Source organism: Barbus barbus (genome assembly GCF_936440315.1).
Source record: "Barbus barbus genome assembly, chromosome: 15".
Taxonomy (NCBI): Eukaryota; Metazoa; Chordata; class Actinopteri; order Cypriniformes; family Cyprinidae; genus Barbus; species Barbus barbus.
Window position 1 is genome coordinate 30,894,126 of NC_136743.1, and position 17,605 is coordinate 30,911,730.

Sequence of the window (17,605 nt, forward strand, 5' to 3'; positions counted from 1 at the left end):
TAGAAACTATATTATATCTGACTTTCCCGTAGGTACAGTAAGTGATCTGTTGTGCTTACCATGCAGCTCGGTCATATTCTCCCCAGATACGCACAAACTCATCCAGATGGTGAGGTCCAAGAATGGATGAGTCTCGGGTCAAATACTCAAAGTTGTCCATAATCACAGCCACAAATAGATTCAGCATCTTAGGAAAAATAAAGTGGCAATATTCTGGATGAAGACCAAGCGCACAAATTTCATTAATGTAATATTATTAAAATAATTACTCTTTTTTTTCTATTTGACTATGATTTAAATTTAGAGGGATAGTCCAATCAAAAAGCTTTCATCTTCAGAACACAAATTAAGATATTTCTGATGAAATCCGAGAGCTTTTTGACCCTCAATTATTAAGTAATTATCACATTCAAGGCCCAGAAAAGTATTAAGGACGTTGTTAAAATAGTCCACGTGACAGCTTCATGACGGCTCCATGTGAAGCAATGAGAATACTTTCTGTGACTGACGCGAAGAGAAGAAATCAAGTCTTTATTTTTGTTTTCTTTGCGCACATAAAGTATTCTCATAGTTCCATAAAATTACGATTGAACCACTGATGTCACATGGACTATTTTAACAATGTCCTTACTACATTTCTGGCCCTTTACGTGTCAGTTGCATTGCTGTCTATGCAGGGTCAGAAAGCTCTCAGATTTCATCAAAAATATCTTAATTTGTGTTCTGAAGATGAAGGAAGGTCTTACTTAATAAATGATCTTGTCCTGTTTAGCTTGTGTATTCATCTAGTTTATGCTTTAAACTTGGCATTGTTTGCTACCAATATTGTTGGCTTTTTATGACAAATTGCTTTCTTATCATTTCAGCTGACAGCAGACATCCCAAAATATAACTGGTTGTATTTGTTTTGCCCCCTGCGCTGATTCTTGTACTGAACTTGAGTAAGACGTAACGCAGTCTACCCCATGCTCCCCTGTACATTTCAGAATTCTGAACAGGACGTTGATAAAGTCTCACCAAAAATGAGCTGAAAAAGATGAATGAGACAAAATAGAAATAGGCAAAGTCCGTGCCACAGCCCCCTTCATGATCTGGAGAGGTGAAAAGTGGTGGGATTGAAGGGTCCAGTTCACACTCCTTCCCCTCGAGACACGAGAGCATGATCTCCTGCCACGACTCTCCTGTGGCACTTCTGCAAGACGTAAAGCAATATATCTAACTATATATATAACTAGAGCACTCAAACACCTCTCTTGTAGAAGCATAAGAATGAGTAAATGACAGAATTTTCATTTCGAGGTTACATTTACATTTTTTACATTTATGCATTTAGCAGACGCTTTTATCCAAAGCGACTTACATTGCATTCAAGTTACAGTTTTTACATTTTATCAGCTTTTGCTTTCTCTGGGAATCGAACCCATGACCTTGGCATTGCTAGCGCCATGCGCAACTATTTGAGCTACAGGAAAGGTTAACTGTACATTTAATTAAACTATACATTTAACTATAAACAAAAGAGAGAATGCTAGTCTAATTCTATTAAAAATAAAGCACATAAACAACAGTATTATTTTTTCTCTCTGTGTTTGGTGATCTTACCTAAAGAGCAGCATCAAGGCACCAAAGAATGTCTTGAAATTGTTGTGTTGATTAATGTGGCTCTCATCATTCAATTTAATGTTACCAAATACCTAAAGAAAAAGATAAGACAGATTATTAGAATCAAGCATATTGTCTAAACTATAGAACTTATTTCATACCACTATTCAAAAAGCCAGACTAGCAGGTTTTTGATTCTTCTAAATTTCTGGCATGTTGTCAAAATGGAAATAATCATCTAAATGTGTGCCCTAATAAAGATTTTGGGACAAAAGAATCACTGCAAAAGTTAGGACAGTTTATAACCTTTAAAACACTTAAACACACACCAGCTCATAGATACAGATGAATATACAGATCATTTATAGAGACTGAGCTGCCAAAATACAAGTACATTCTGATGTTAGGGGAAGTCTTCAGCCAATACCATTACATTATAAAGTTTATGGGTGAAGTTTACATCAGTTTGATGATATGAAAAACTTACTTGCATGCCAATAATGGCATAAATGAAGAAAAGCATGGCAATTAGAAGGCAAACATATGGAAGAGCCTGAAACAAGAAGAGATTGAAAAGAATGTTGTATAAATCTTTCCTTTATTTTTCCTTTCCTTCATTATATATACATATATATTATTTTTTTTATCCATGACAAACATTTTGGTTATTTATTTTACATTTCCAGACATGGAAATCACAATTTTAAAAGTCTGTGTTTTTTTCATGACCATGCAAACCCTGAAGAATAGTGGTGCATTCAGTACAGATGTGATTGTACCTTGAAGGACTGAACAAATGTCCACAGCAGAATCCGTATTGTGTAGCCTTGTCTCAACAGTTTAATGAGTCTAGCTGCCCGGAAAAGCTTCAGGAAACTCATATTGATGGTGTTCACAGACTGAATAAAAAGAGAGGGGCAAGAAACTGTTGTAGTAAAGATTACTTGATAGACGATTTAAACATGTATCTTATTTTAAGGATTTGTAGATATCTATTTACTAAAAAATGAAGGGGGTGGGGGTGGTAAAAGATAACATACAATACATGTGGCCCAGAAACCCCAGCACTGAAACGCACTTCTGATTCATATACCGTATTCCTACCTGTAAGTCTACCACAATTTCAGTAATACTGCCCAGCACAGTGATGAAATCAAAGATGTTCCATGTATCACGGAAGTAGTTCTGTGAGATGAGACCAGAGTGACAATAATGAAAATGATGAATCAATTCAAGTACGTTAAAAATATATTCTTCATTGAAGGGATAGTTCACTCAAAAATGTATTTTCTCACCCTCACGCCATCCAAGATGGAGGTGACTTTTTTTCTTCAGTAGAACATTAAAGGGGATTTGTAGCTGAGATTGTGGTCCTTGGTGATTCATGAAATGCAAATCAATGGCTAGCATCACTTTGAGAGTCAAAAAACCATACCAGGAAAATGAAAAGTGATATATGTTTTGTGAGATATGATTTTTGACTGTCAAAGTGACGAAAGCCATTGACTTGCACTTAATGAATCAGGCCACAGTTTCCACTAAAAATCTTCTTTACTGTTGTACTGAAGAAAAAATAAAGTCACCAACATTTTGGATGGCCTGAGGTGAGGAAACGAACAGCAACTTTTCGTTTTTGTGTGAACTGTCCTTTTACCATCAATGTGATGTTATTAAACTCACAATGAACCCAAAGGCGAAAATCTTTAAGATGCATTCCAGAGAGAAGAGCACAGTGAACGCTGTGTTGAGGTGCTTCAGGACAAGGTCGTAGGCAGCTGGCGCCGAGTGGAACTGAAAAGCATTACGATTATAAATCACAAATGCTGTATGCACCTCAAAATATCTCATTTAAACTATTTCAGCTAAAGATGAAGAACATGAAAACCAAGAGCAAATATAGAGCTTTACTTTTTCAATTTACACAATGCGTTCCAAGCTGGAATATTGTATGTTGAAAGTTATACCTTCATCATGAGCACTACTGTGTTGAGTGCAATCATGACTAGAACCGTGTACTCGAATGATGGCGACACCACAAAGTGCCACAATCGGTACTGGAGGGTCTGTCTGTTCTGAGGCATGTATCTCGTTAGGGGTTTTGCACTGATAACAAAGTCAATGCATGCCCGCTGGAAGAGTGAGATAAGAAAGCAGCGAAGGAACATGCAGGTTAGTACTGCTGATTAGAAACCTTTATTATTTGTTCATGCTTAGATCAGACTCTTCTTCATATTAATGACGTTAATATCACTAAATGAGGTTAAGGGCAGTTAATAAAACCTAGCTATGTGGAAAAATATGAAACAGCTTGATGTGTGATCCAGTATACTGGATACTGGAGTCGTAAATCACCTCGTTTTTCTCCAAGTTGCAGTCCTCCATCATTTTGTCTCCCTGCTCCTGGAATGTGATGATGATGAGAGCAACAAAGATGTTGACAAAAAAGAAGGGAAAAACCACAAAGTATATGACATAGAAAATGGACATCTCCATTCGGTTCCCTCTGCTTGGGCCGTGGTTTTCCTCAGTCACATCCACCGAGTGTTGGAGAACTCTGTAGAAAGCATAATGAACATCCAATGAATTCAACAAAAAATTATTTTGCCATTTATTTACTGCTACATGGACTGAATATGATGTTTGTTTTCCCAAAGCATGGCTCCGTTCTCATTCAACAAACCCGTGGACATTCCAGGGTTCTTCTATAGTGGTGAACGGAAACATTTCTATGACTTTCCAAATTGTGAACAAATATAGAGAGATTGATTGTGTTGGTCAGAAGAGAGAAAGATGTCAAATTTGACATTAGCCATTGTCACACTCGTTCTGTAAATGAGTGACAAAGTAAAATAACTCACAGTATAGTGTTACAAATGTATATTACATTTTTGAATTGCTAAATATATGATGGAAACGCATCATCTCAGTCTGTGAAAAGGGTCCATTTTCATTATTTAAAATCTGCAGCATTAAATCTCTTCCTGCTTCTTCACAGACATGCGACTCAACCCACGCTCAATTCGTCAGTGACAGTCCACATTATTTTTCCTGCCTTTCAACCACTGATTCTTGGCATCAACTATTAAACAAGCATCTCTCCACATGGATCCCAACTCAACATTAGTCTCTCTCAGCAGTAACACTGTAACATAAGAATCATAACAAACAGAGGTGGCTCGCCAATTCAGAGTCTAAACTGATGTTTTCCAACAGGTCATAAATGCTGACTGTACTCCAGAAGTCAATTGTGACACAAAGTCTTCAGACAGCCCATACTTTCTTTAAACAACTTGGCTGGCTGCTTATAGGGATTAATGCGAACATCTTTGAGAATTTGCCAATAATTACCAAAGCTAGAGAAAATAGTTGTAACAAGATAAGATCTGTTATGATATCCGCTCAAAGGTGGACCTGCAGGAACGGTTTCAGGAGATCTCTGAGCAGTTATCTAGACTGTGCACGCAGTTTATTATTGAATGCAATTAGCAGCATAATGGCTTTCATAACTGCATAACCTTGAAGAAATGTTTTATGTGTAGGCTAATCTTTCTATGAATCTCCTTTAAAACGATGGAATACAATCATTTAAATAACAGTATAAAAAAGCATTTTCTTGCCTGGAGTTGCAACATTTGCAACAACTATAGTTCTCTGTTACCCACATCCTAATTCTTTTAAATTATGATGAGTATGAAGTTGGATTAAACAATAGAAAGAAGAAAAGACCTTCGGTTGCATTTCCATTTCTTTAAAAGTCTGGAATATTAATATGGGTGTAAAAGTAAACTGTGTCTTCAGTCCACTGGAGTTTGCTCTTCCTTCTTTAGCTTTTTCCTGGGTTTGCTCGCACAACATTTGTTAAGATCGTTTAAGTACTAAGAACTCTTTAAGTTCGTTCCAAGCATCTTGGAGAAGGTGGCACAGTTTTTTTATGGATGAACCCCAGACTGACTTGAAGATGAGATCAGATCTCTGCGTGGGCCATACCATCTGTTGTGGGACTCCTTGTTCATACGAAAATTTCACTGGATTATAACAATATTTGCAAAAGAAAAAAACAAACAAAAAACACACTGGCATACTAAAACACAACATGAATAACTGTCGTAAAACTAATGTTTTTATGCCACATCTAATATGCAGAAGATGTTGCACAGTTCTTGTATGTTTCAAGGTTTTAGGAAAGGTTCCGGTAACTGTCGAGGGATTTTGTTCATTCACACTGCCAAAATCTTTCACAATGTGACATCTATTGTGCTCGACGAGAAGCCCAGCTCTTTCATGTTTGACATTTGCCAACATTTCTGGCATTCTGGATCCGATTTGCATTTCCACAGAAGGCTGTCCGGTAATTTGACTGCATTTTCCCAGAATCAAAGCCCAGTGCTTCATTCTGATGGCATTCACTCCTCTGATTTTGGATAGTTTAATGAGCACGAAAGCCTTTTTAACATATTAATTTATTTAAAATAAATGAGATCTTTCTAATTTAAATATGGTCATTATATTCCATTCACCATTATGTCTTTAAACAGGCACTTATGTACAGAGAAAAGCATTATCTTTATGAAATTGAATCCATTAGCAAACAAAAAATGCTCAAAAGTATTCACCTCTACATCGCCATTCTCCAGAGGAGGTTTAGGCAACCTGTCTGAAACCAAAACGTAGAGAGCTAAATCTCCACTGACACACATTTCCTTGGCAGATGTGTTACAAATACTTGAGAAGGCAGCAGAATAGCCTAACATCAATAGCCCTGCACTGACAAGACTCTTCCTTGCAGGAAAGTCTCTATCCCTCTCAGATCTCAGAACAATCTTGGGAACTGACCAAAAATGCATCATGATGCCAAATGCTCAAGCAAGTAAGACACATCCAGGCCTTCCTATTGAGCCATGAATCAAACCAAACATACAAGAAAAATCACAACACTCCAAACTTTGATTTGAAGCAAAAAATATTTAGAAAATCTGACAAAAAGACAAATAAATAAGTCTGTGTATGTAACGTCTTTAATCATGGACAGAAACTACAATCCCATGAAGCACTGTGAATGACAATCCATTTAAAGCAATGGAGAAATATAAAATAATCCATTCTCTCAATATATATATATACAGTATATATATAAGGGTTTTGAGAGAATAGTGATTACATCATTTGCAGTGCTTCATGGGAGTGGGCGGGGCTAAATATCTGGTTTGGCATGTTTGCTTGCTGCAACTTTCTGATTGGTGGAATTTTCTGTACTGCACCATGGGTAGTGTAGTTTTTCACCAGGGATTGTGCTGTTAAACACGATTGTTTTAAGCATAAGTTGAAATAATGCGAACTGACAGCTTAAAAAAAAACATATTCCTTCAACCCACAGTTAGCTGCTAAACTATGCAGAGTTTTGGCCTTCCAGGAATTGTGTTTACGACCACTGCGGATAACCCTGCTTCACAAAGCCATTAATAATTGTGACCTGATATATTAACAGGTTTACGAAGTGTTCTGAAACCATCAAGTAGTTTTAACCTAATAGCAAGGCAAACAGAGGTACTAATTTTAAATTTTTATGAAATATACAACAGTCTGGTGCAGTATATAATGAATGGACATACTGTGGCCATCCCTCTCCGGTGGACACAGTGAAGAGCGTCAGAAGAGCCCAGAGGACATTATCATAGTGGAACTCATGTCTCCTCCACTCCCGCTTCTTCACCTCCTTCCTGTCCCTCCCATAGTCAATGTAGTAGCCTCTACACAACACAGAACAATTCAAACCATGGCAGACAAACAAACAAAACATTCATGAGAGAATACTAATTAGAATATGGTGAAAAAGTTCATTTTTTCCTGTAACTTATTTCAAAAAGTGTAACTTTCATATATTTTAGATTCATTACATTTCTAAAATATATGAAAGTTTCACTTTTTTGAAATGTTACAAGAAAAAATTATCTTTTTCACCATATTCTAATTTTCTGAGGTACACCTGTATATATAAAGCACACGGTTGCACTTACTGGCATTCTTTTTGTGTGCCCATCGATGCGTCGGTACAGTAGAAGAACTTTCCCTTGAAGAGCTGCACTGCAATCACAGCAAAGATGAACATGAACAGCTTGTAGACGATGAGGATGTTGAAGACGTTCTTCAGGGATGTGACCACGCAATCGAACACAGCCTGCAGGACAAAAGAAATAATCATCATATCGCACATCCCTTCTTAAACAGATCTTCAACCAGCAATGCAAATTAGATACGTTTCATATGCAGCTTTTTGCCATTTACAGAATGATGCATTCCAGAAAAGTATATTATCTAATGCAATCAACATCACAATTTTACCTAAAGCCTTCAATTAGTCAAATTAGTTAAATTAGTGTAAACTGTATCATGATGAACATGATGCACACAGCATTGCATTGTCTACACTTTAATTTGCAAGTGATCAAATCAAATGTTTGTGTTTTTTTAGGCAGTACAGTCATTTTCTGGCATGCTGGTTGCTATAGTAATGATATCAAGTCAGTCCCATGTGACTTTGCTCTACAATGACTGGAAACTGAAAGCTGAATGAAAAAAAAATGTTTTAGACGAGTCTTTCTTTCTTTCTTTCTTTCTTTCTTTCTTTCTTTCTTTCTTTCTTTCTTTCTTTCTTTCTTTCTTTCTTTCTTTCTTTCTTTCTTTCTTTCTTTCTATCTATCTATCTATCTATCTATCTATCTATCTATCTATCTATCTATCTATCTATCTATATGTCTTTCATACGGTCTGTTTATGCTTCACTAACAGTTATGTTTATGGGTTGAACTGGTGGACCTTCATGCTTATATTTTTTTATTTAAAAATGGAACGCTTCCATACCAATCTAATTCATACAAAATCACCACCTTGTAAAACAGCTATGTAATGAATACAGGTGCATCTAAAAAAATTAGAATATGGTGAAAAAGTTATTTTTTTCTTTCATATATTTTAGATTCAATACATGTAAAGCAAAACACTTCAAAAGTTTTTTTGTTTTAATTTTGATGATTAGAGCGTACAGCTCATGAAAGTCAAAAATCAGTATCTTAAAATATTATAATATTTCCTAAGATCAATCAAAAAAAGGATTTGCAAAGCAGAAAAGTTCAAGTTCTTTAAAGTATGTTAATTTCTGCACTCAGTACTTGCTCAGGGCTCTTTTAGCACAAACTCCAGCATCAGTGAGGAATGGCATGGAAGCGATCAGCCTATGGCTCTGCTGAGGCAATATTGAGCCTTCAGCTCGTCTGTATTGTTGGATCGACTGTTTCTCATCTTTCTCTTGAAAATATCCCATAGATTCCATATGAGGTTCAGGTCAGGCGTGTCGGCTGGCCAACCAAGCACAGTAATATCATGGTCAGCAAAGCACTTGGAAGTGGTTTTGGCAGTGTGGGCAGGTGCTAAAGTCCTGCTGGAAAAGGAAAAAAGATGCTGAAAAAAATCAGCATCTCCATAAAGCCTGTCAGCAGATGGAAGCGTAAAGTGCTCCAAAATCTCCTGGTAGACGGCTGCATTGACTTTGGACTTGATAAAAGACAATGGACCAAGACAATGGACCAAAACAACTTTTGAAGTGTTTTACTTTACATGTAATGAATCTAAAATACATGAAAGTTTCACTTTTTGAAATAAGTTCCAAGAAAAAATTAAACTTTTCACCATATTCTATTTTTCTGAGATGCACCTGTATACTGTGGGGGTGTTCCTAGATTTAAAAAAAGCTTTTGACACTATCGATTATGGATTATTAATGATGAAACTGGAGAGATATGGTATAAGAGGTAAAGCTTTTGCTTGGTTAAAAAATTACCTCGATGACAGACATCAATTTGTACAAATTAATAATGTTAAGTCAGATTTAATGAAAGTTACTTGTGGTGTGCCACAAGGTTCGGTGCTAGGCCCTAAGTTGTTTGTACTGTACATAAGTTATATTTGTAAAGTGTCTAAAGTATTAACAATGGTTTTGTTTGCTGATGATACTAATTTATATTGTTCTGGGAAAAGTTTGGAACAGCTACTGAATACAGTGGAAATAGAATTGAGGGTTTTCAAAAAATGGTTTGATGATAACAGACTTTCACTGAATTTAAGTAAAACAAAGTTTATAATATTCAGTAATCGACAAAGTAACAATAAAGTGAAACTAATGATTAATAATGAGGAAATAGAAAGAGTGTACGAAAAAAAAATTGGGGTGTTATAATTGATCATAAATTATGTTGGAAATTACATATTAATCATGTAAAAACAAAAATGTCTAAATCCATTACAATATTAAATAGAATAAAACATATTTTGAATGACAAAACGTTATATATATTGTAATGTGCGCTCATAGTTCCATACATTACTTATTGTGTGGAGGTGGGGGGTCACACATATAAAACCAACTTAAATTCAATATAAAGGTTACAAAAGAAAGCTATCAGGATTGTTAAAAGGGTTGATTATTACGAACCAACAAATAGACTGTTTATTAATTTACATGCATTAAAATATGTCGATTTAGTTGATCTAATATACTTTAGTTAATGTACAAAGTTTATAATAATTTACTTCCAATTTGTATTCAGAGGCTGTTCAAAATAAGAGAAAGTCAGTATAATTTAAGAGGATTGTATATGTTCAAAAACGTAAGGGCAAGAACTAATGCAAAAAGTAAGTGCTTATCTGTTAAAGGGGTAAATCTATGGAATAAATGTGATAAGAAACTAAAAGTATGTAATTCACTTTGCCAATTTAAGAAAATGTGTAAAAACAAGGTGAAAAATAATTATATGACTCAGTATAAATAAATTGTGGTTGTATTGTTTAAAAGAGTGTGTATTTTTTTGCTTGTTTTGAATTATGTTTCATTATGCCCGTTCAGTTAATTATGTATAAAGGGTAGGCATAATAAGCAAGGCTTCTGCCTACTCCTTTTTTGGTAACAATGTATTTTATTGATTGATTGATTGATTGATTGACTAGGCCGGTAACTTTACATTTCTTTGTCATCTCGATCCCCAAAGATCTCTCATGATCTCCCATCTCTAATACAATTATGATTTAGTTAAATGGTCTGATGATAATTTTCATAATTCTGGCTCTGTATATGACTGCATATTCAAAATGAAAAATGTCAAGTACTGAAAGTTATATTTAGCCTACTTTTAATTATTCACAGAGGGATTACTCATATTTGGACAGCAGAGCGTCCTAATTAATTAATTAATTCATTCATTCATTCATTAAATTGTGTGTGTTTTTGTGAATCTGTTTCAAATGAATATTCTTGGAATAAGATATTTCTTGACTAGAGTTTCTGTTTTTGAAATACATTACACACAGAGTACATGGTACATTAGTTTAGTGCCATGGCAAAGTAAATGGAAGAATAAACATATAAAAGAAATACAGAATGGCATTTAAAAAAAAATATATATATATATATATATTGAATGTGGGATGGGATTTAGCACAGGAGGAACCAAGGCCTAATTTTTGAGACTCAAAAACTTTACTAATAACATCCTTTACATGCATTAGTAAATTTTTACTGAATTTTTAAACCCGTTACATAATGACTATGCAATGAAATAAATATTTATAATGTTTGAACAATTTTTCCAAAAGAGTAAAACTCAATACTTGCAGTTCATCTACTGTAATCCTTTTTTGGATACAGTGCAAATTAATCGAAAGTACTGAGTTTTACTCTTTTGGAAGAATTTATTTGTAAATTGCAATTATTACATGTGGAATGAAAAAGTGCAAGATCACCAGTTTGAATTTTTTCTTAATATTCAAAGTAGGCATAGTCAAACGTGTAAATGTAAGTGAACAGAGAGTTGGATTGTCCATTCAGGTTTTTTTTCAGCTACAAATGTAAAGTATATAAAGTGTGAAAGAGCAGATACCTTGAGCTTCGGAAGTCTTTTGATGGTCTTGAGGGGACGGAGAACTCTGAGAACCCGTAAGGACTTAATGGTCTTAATGTCTCGGCCTTTGTTGTTTCTGTGAATAACAAAACAAATTATATTTTAGAAAATGTATATTTTGGTGGGAAAAAACCCACCTGCACAGCTGTCAATAACTTAGATATGTATATTGAATTAATCAAAATAATTGCAATTAATCAAATATAAGCCCCTAAATAAAAAAAAAAATATTGCATGATTTGCCGGCATCTTTGCTGCTAGATATCAGTATAAGCTGACTGACATCATAAATAAAAACCTAAGTACTGCAAATTAATTACAAATGCTGTTTAGTGCTGGAAGAACCCACAGCCTAAGTGTTCAGGCTCACAAAAAAGACTAATAATGTCCTTTACATGCATCAAAGGACTTTGCATGCATTAAAGTATATTTTTATTGTATTTTTAAACCCGTTATTCAATGACTATGCAATGAAAGAAATACTTATTTTTGAATATTCAAAGCATTTCACATGATTCACATGAACAAAACATGAAGTGGCTCTTTAAGCTTGAACTGCACTGATGGTAGGAACATTTCTTATTATGGTACTTACTTATGAGTAAAAAGGCATGATTAATTGCATATTTAAATAATGAATCATACTATAAATGTTAAATTGACAGCCACCTAATGCATAGCCTAAGAATGTCTAGGCATGGCTGAAATGATTAGAAAATGAGTGAACATTTTACGTCAGTAAATGCAAACATGGATCAGACATCACGATATTAACACGCATAAATAAATGATGAACTGAATTCATATTAAAATGGACAGACAATGTGACAAATGAGAAGCATCTGCTGTTACCCCATTAAATTCCTGGCAGCCACAGAGACACAATCCCAACAACAACAGAGAAGCATTAAAAGAGAAAGAACACATGAACATCTCAAGAGTGTGTAAAGCCATTAAACAAGGAACCAGAGTAGTTTTATGATCGTCTGGAAAACCCTTTTATAGAAATACTTCCTTGAATATCAACACAAACACATTTAACAAGATATGACCCATAACATTTTGATAAACTATTGAGCAAAATCTTATTATCTGGTAGATTTGTCTAATGCTAGGCAGCTATCAGATCACGGTAATAAAACTTGGACTGCATGATTTTAGGGCTTCTCTCAAGGGTTTCCCAAATAGACTATTAAATTTAGGACACCATCATTTTTTTTTTTTTTTTTTTTTATAACTGATGCTATTTAAATGTATGTTTAAGATCATATAATCCTCCAAACTATACCATCTATTCTAACTATATATGTGTGAGTTTCGTCTCAGTTTTAGAATATATTAGCAAGCATCAAGCATTCAAGAGTATCACTTATATAACTTAAATGAGGGGCGTCCAAAGTCCAGCCCACGGGCCCATAGCCTGCTCTGAATCAACCCGCAAGATGCTTTAAAAATAGACCAGGATTTGGCCCACTATTAAGAAAGCACATGAAATTCATAGACTGCACTTTATATGTCTATACCACGTATAGCCAACACACCACCTCCACTAGTGCAGTCGCCACTGGCTTCTTCTTCTATTGCCTGAGTTTCACCGATGAAGCGGCGTACAGAAAGAAGAACGAGTTTCTTTGCTTTGTCAAACATATGCTATACACTTTTTGCATACACTCTTAAAAATAAAGGTGCTTCACGATGCCAAAGAATAACTTTTTAGTCTAAATGGTTCCATAATTATAAAAAGGTAAGAAAGAGATGGTCCTTTGACTTTGTAGAACCAAACATGGCTCTTCTATGGCATCGCTGTGAAGAAGCTTTTAAGCAGCTTTGTAGCAGTGGGTCTTAAATGATGACCTATTATACCTGTTTAGCCTGAATAGTGTACAAAAGTTAGTACGTGTGATTCTCTGGACTCCAACCCTCGGATCTATTGAATAACTCGTCCACACGCAGGACAGTCATTACTTACTATTCTCAGTCTAGTGCTGTCAACACATTTAATATTGCTTCGGCAAATTTTCATGGCAGTAATTTCAGCAGGAATCTACGCAAGTGGGATGATTCATGCGTGATGGGTTTTTAGTCTAATAAGGGATCCGATTTTGAACTTGTAGCTGTATAGTCAAGTGATTGCTATGCCAAAATGGCAAAAATGTAATGTGTAGCTAAAAAGAAGGAGAGTGACAACTCTCAAACCATGCAATGTTCTGCTTGAAATTAAAGCACAACACAAAGGTAAGTGCATTATTATTTTTATCATTCATCAAAAAGTTTGCTTGTTGCACTAATTACATTGCTTAATTCAATCAAATATACCGTTTTGTTTTTGTCTGCATTTGAATTGGCTTGATTGGTTGATGACACTGAAATTGGTTATGGTCTGTTTAGTATAGTATAGCATATACTACCTGTTGACTACCAGTTTCAAATATTTGACATACTTTAACATTTTCTACCTGTTTGGGTCATATTTGTTATTTTCTTTTACTGTATTTGCCATGTTTTGTTCTGTTTTTCTGTTAAATTGTTCTCCTGTTTGGGAAGTTGGTTTGAATTTGATCATTTCATTCTGTTACTGTTTAGATTTATGGAGATAAAATGCTCCTTATCAACCATGTTTGATATGGCAATGCAATTCAATCACATAATTTTGGCAGTGAATGTTTTGTGTGGGTTTTGCAGAGCTTTTGGACAGAAAATCTTTGACCCAATCTGACAACACTGACTGAGGGTCATTAATGAGTAGAGTGGCCTAAACTGGGTAGAATATTAGCAGAACTAAAATTACATCCTGCTTTCTTCCAATGTAGCATAGCATAGCAACTAACTCTGTTCATATGGTCGACTTCCAGCCAGGAAAATAAAGGTCTGGTTATCCACTGAGACCGTAAAATTAAAGTACTAATTAACCATATTCAACTCACAATTAATATCCAAATATAGAAGTTCACCTACTTACCTATATCTGTTAGATAACCAACTGTTCAGCCCTTAATTTCTAACTCTACACCCTTCCCCAGTTGCTTTTCTCTTGCTTTTGTTCTTATTTGGTATGTTTCTGTAATATTTAGTTGGGTTTAAGCAGTCTTGTATTTTGCACACACTAGAGTTTATACAAAGCTAAATCCAGTGCACAATGTATCATAATCAAAGCCCAGATTGCAATTACATTTATGCATGTGGCAAAACCCTTTATCCACACCAAATCCACTTTTACATTACATTCAAAGGATATATTTTTTTTTAGTTGCATTTCCTTACATGAATGGGTTGTTTATGTTGTAATTGGGCATTATATGCTTCTATAATGTTTGTTTGTGGTGATGTGATAAATGGTTCATATAATTTGCATTAATTATATTACATTTTTTAAAAATGTTACACTTATATACAAATATATATATACACACTGTGGACACATTTGATCAACTGGTCACAGTAAGATTAGATTAAACAGTAAAATGATCAACCCAGGCTCACCAGAAAAACATATCTGTTGCAACATTTCTGCAAATATGTAGGTTATGCTTCTTGCATGTTTCACAGCATTTTCAAACTGAGTGGTGTTAAAAAAAGCGTGTTTATGTTTTTCTGAAACTTATTGGTGTATCATGGTCAGTTCGGAAATTAAATGTCTGGTGAGCGATGCTAAAACGTTGTACCCGAGCGCTCTGTATTGCAAGTGCAATGCTGTACCAGGTGAGCGACCGAGCAAGTTTACTACATCAGAAAAGCCAAACATACACATACATATGTGATGTAAATGTTAAATTTGTGTTAACAAGCACAAACATTGTTGGTGTTTTACAGCCTCAACAGTTCCTTTGCAACTGAAAACTGCAGTAAATCGTATGTATTGGTAGTTTTGGAGTTTTGCAAGTAGGCACGTTTTTAAAAATGAGCCTGTGTTGAAAGATATCCGTGGTCTGGAGTCTGTCATATGTCTCTAAAAAGTCCAGATACATCTGACTTTATGTAAACAACAAGGAAGATGGATCTCATTTGTAATACTTACGTCAATGCAAAGGCAAATAAAGCTCCAACCACCACAATGAAGTCTAGAATGTTCCACAAGTCACGGAAATACGACCCATCATGAAGAATCAGGCCCTGGTCGATCATCTGTATAAGATGGCATAATGCACAATTATACAGAATATGGAGTATATATAATTTTCTGTATTTTATACCTATATATAAAATTATATATGTTATGTCCACCTACAGTATATACTTATACAAATAAGTTTTGAATAAGATTATTACAAAATAAAATTAGTATATCTACAAAGAATAATTCATATATTCATAACCAAATTTACTAAATGTATCCAGGTAGGCACACACTTCATATGCCGAAAGGGTTATGATTGGTCAATTGAGATGCTTGATTGGATAAAAGAGTAACAAAAATACAAATGAAACTAGACCTTCCATTAAAGTCTCAAAATACACACACACACACACACACACACACACTCTCTCACACACACACACACACACACACACACACACGTGACGATTTGCTAATGTAGATTCAACAAACGTTTTGTACATTTAAAACATCCAAAACTTTGTGTGAACGCTTGTATATGTGTTTTGCATTTATGAAATGCATTTTGTGAATGTCAATTTGGTTATGAATATATTAACTGTTGTTTGCAAATATACAATATTTTCCTTTATGCATTTATGGATCTTATTTTGTAAATATGTTTATTTTGAGATTTATACCACCTTTAATATGAAAACAATTTAAATAACGTTTGAAGCAGGAAAGCAGTTACCTTTATAATCATTTCAAATGTGAAAACACCAGTGAAAACATAATCAAAGTATCGAAGAACCTGCAAACACAGTAAATAAACCTGTCACAATCAGCTAAATACTCTCAGTCATTACGTTAGTCTTTATATGAGACCTTAAGTATGCAATATGCTGAAATGTAATGGGTTACTTTATTCCTCTCTGAATTGGTGCACACAGGGTCCTCAGCAGCCAGTGCAATGCTGCTGGCCACAATCACCAGGAGAATGGTCATCTCGAAGTAGCGCAGGGTCACCGCATAGTGGCAGATCCTCCTGATACTGCAGTCACACAAAGAACATGAATTTAGATGTTAGATTTGTCCTGTCCTATCATGCATGGTAACGGTACAAAAGCTAAAGGTGTAGGATCATGTAAAAATGGCAGCTTACGGATTTTTGCTTTTGAAAATGAACATGCTGTCTGGTATGTCGGGTTCAGGGGCAGTCGACTGTTCACCTCCATTCTCAACATCATCATCATCATCATCATCGTCATCATCGTCGTCATCGTTACCATCATCAGCTCTGTCTGAGTGAGAGGCCTCCACGTCTTTGAAGCTGACTGTGACGAGTCAAATCAAGAGTACAAAACAAATATTTCAGCATTTTATTTGCAGCAGGGTTTCCATCCTAAACATAAATATTGACTTGCATACTACTACAGTCAAAAGTTCTGGCAAAATGAGTAGTGAAATTAGATATGACTAGCTGAAATCCTCATAATAATGTTGTGAAACTACATGTTGTAAATTAATATTACTCAGTACTTAAATTTATAATTGCACTGTAACAAGGACATCTTAAAATTAAATGTACTGCAATTTTTTTTAAAGGCTACTGTTGTTGAACGTATTTCATTTTGTTGTTCTGAAAGTAATGCACTATATATATCGAAGTGGCTTTTTAGTAATTGTAGAGAGAGGTCTGCCACTCCACCCATGCATAACAAAATCTGAAAATCTTTCGGATTTGGATCAGTTTTTCATGCATGACTTCAGGTTTGGGTTTGTAATTAAAGAAAAATAATGTATATTTTAGTTGACAAGAAGTTCCAAATTAAACCAAATATATATATATACAGGTCCTTTTCAAAAAATTAGCATATTGTGATAAAGTTCATTATTTTCTGTAATGTACTGATAAACATTAGACTTTCATATATTTTAGATTCATTACAACACAACTGAAGTAGTTCAAGCCTTTTATTGTTTTAATATTGATGATTTTGGCATACAGCTCATGAAAACC

The 17,605-nt window shown here is 34.8% G+C and overlaps 1 protein-coding gene across 1 annotated transcript in view; it reads right to left on the reverse strand.

The window, feature by feature from the left end:
- Positions 1-17,605, reverse strand: part of LOC306881071 (voltage-dependent R-type calcium channel subunit alpha-1E-like) — a gene marked incomplete at both ends in the record, with an annotated part of 89,938 nt that overhangs the window by 16,077 nt on the left and 56,256 nt on the right. Inside the window, 16 exons of the mRNA XM_079434971.1 lie at positions 60-187; positions 1,018-1,192; positions 1,603-1,694; positions 2,090-2,155; positions 2,382-2,501; positions 2,707-2,787; positions 3,283-3,393; positions 3,567-3,731; positions 3,955-4,156; positions 7,212-7,349; positions 7,617-7,777; positions 11,529-11,625; positions 15,565-15,671; positions 16,337-16,396; positions 16,507-16,636; positions 16,748-16,919. Coding sequence (XP_079291097.1) covers positions 60-187; positions 1,018-1,192; positions 1,603-1,694; positions 2,090-2,155; positions 2,382-2,501; positions 2,707-2,787; positions 3,283-3,393; positions 3,567-3,731; positions 3,955-4,156; positions 7,212-7,349; positions 7,617-7,777; positions 11,529-11,625; positions 15,565-15,671; positions 16,337-16,396; positions 16,507-16,636; positions 16,748-16,919 — 2,005 coding nt within the window. The remainder of the gene's footprint in view (positions 1-59; positions 188-1,017; positions 1,193-1,602; positions 1,695-2,089; positions 2,156-2,381; positions 2,502-2,706; positions 2,788-3,282; positions 3,394-3,566; positions 3,732-3,954; positions 4,157-7,211; positions 7,350-7,616; positions 7,778-11,528; positions 11,626-15,564; positions 15,672-16,336; positions 16,397-16,506; positions 16,637-16,747; positions 16,920-17,605) is intronic.